General features: G+C 48.9%; 1 protein-coding gene across 1 annotated transcript; it reads right to left on the minus strand.

Annotated features, from left to right (window-relative positions):
• Positions 1 to 250: 250 nt before the first annotated feature.
• LOC148592624 (mas-related G protein-coupled receptor member H-like) lies at positions 251 to 1,310 on the minus strand. Its single transcript, XM_088534185.1, has one exon. It carries the CDS (start codon positions 1,308 to 1,310, stop codon positions 327 to 329), a length of 984 nt encoding a protein of 327 aa, XP_088390311.1. The 3' UTR covers positions 251 to 326.
• Positions 1,311 to 1,563: the final 253 nt, after the last annotated feature.

Here is a 1,563-nt window from a genome sequence, read left to right on the forward strand (position 1 = left end):
CTGCGCAAGAGAGCCCCAAGAAGATCACAAACACTAGTTGCTGGTGGAAGAACAACAAAGTTTATTAGGCATGGAGCAGAGCCATGGTGGATGCTGCAAAGGGGAATACAGGCATTGCCTGGGGTCCAGGTGCAGCAGAGCAGCACTTTGCCAGGCTTGTGTGCTTGTGCCCATGCCAGGCTCCTGGGGCACAGCAGTGCCTGCCCCCCAGGTTCAGAGGCCTCCTAGGCAGCAAGAGGGGCAGCAGGCACAGCCTGGGGTCCTCCATCTCCTTCTGGGCTGCCTGTGGAGTTCAGAACCTCTGCTCCTGCTTTGGCAGCAGGCATCTACACACTGCTCTCTGCAGCAGTATCTCTGAGGTCTTGGCTGCCCTCTTCGCACATTGTTTTCTCTGCAAACACACGGCGGAAGGCAGCTTTCACAGAGGCCTCAAACCGACGTTGACGGTAGCTCCCGACCAGGAAGTAAATGACAGGGTTGATGCTACTGTTCAGAGATGCCAGCAAGAAAGACAGATTTTCAGGTAATAATTCATTTGAATGATAAAGAAGGAGTATTATCTCTACACTGTAAGGAATCCCAAAGACAAAAAAGAAGAGGATGTTGAGTAAGATTGCAACAAAGAGTCTCCCAGGATGACGCCTCTGTGAGCCATATCGAAGTTTGATGAACAGGATCAAGTTGGAAAACAATAGCAGTGATGAGAAAATGATTAAAACTGCAATGATCATGCCTCCAAGTACTTTCCTACAGATTAATTCAGGATGAACGCTACAGCTAAAAAGATCTAATAAAGTAGAGAGCACAGAACCAGCCCAAAGAACACAAGACACAATGGCTGACAAATGCATTGGGCGGGAACAGCGGTACCAGATTGGGAAGAGGACAGAAATACATCGTTCAGTGCATATTGCTGTCAGGAGACTCAGACCAGTAAGCTGAAAGAAGTAGTACGGTATGTGTACCCAATTGTAGAAGGCAAAAATGGCATTCTGATCATGAAAACAAATTCCTTGGACACAAAAATTTACCAATATGATCAGAAAAGACAAAAGAAGCACAGAGAAGTCAGCAACAGCCAGGTTGAAGATGTAGACAGTGAAGGGGTTCTTCTTCATTTTAAAGCCTAAGAACCACACAACCATCCCATTCCCCCCTAACCCACACAGACAAATCCCCATGCAGACCCCTGCAAAGATCAGTAATCCTGGTTGTCCCCTAAAGCATGAAACTCCAGTATTTTCCACAGAGTTTGTGTATCCTGTGTCCAAAGAGGTCAGAGAAGGGTCTGTTGTGTTGGTGTCTCCCATGGTGAAGCCCCTGCTATGAGCGTTGTCTTGTCCCTCTCCACTCTGCCACCACCTCCTAGGAGAGATTAGGAAGGAGGGAGGAGATCAGGGGCATCAGCACTTCCAGCACTCGCTTTCCCTTCCTGCTCTCCTCACACCAGGTCGTGATCTGCGTCAGGAAGAACTATCTCCTGCTGTGGGTGACTGGGAAAAGCCTGAAGCTGCCTGTCCTAGAGAGGGAGAGGTGGAGACAGGCTGGAGGACTAGGGATATC

This window comes from Tinamus guttatus, unplaced genomic scaffold (assembly GCF_059628265.1).
Source record: "Tinamus guttatus ecotype Peru unplaced genomic scaffold, ASM5962826v1 Tinamus_guttatus_pri_ptg000546l, whole genome shotgun sequence".
In the NCBI taxonomy this organism is placed as follows: Eukaryota; Metazoa; Chordata; class Aves; order Tinamiformes; family Tinamidae; genus Tinamus; species Tinamus guttatus.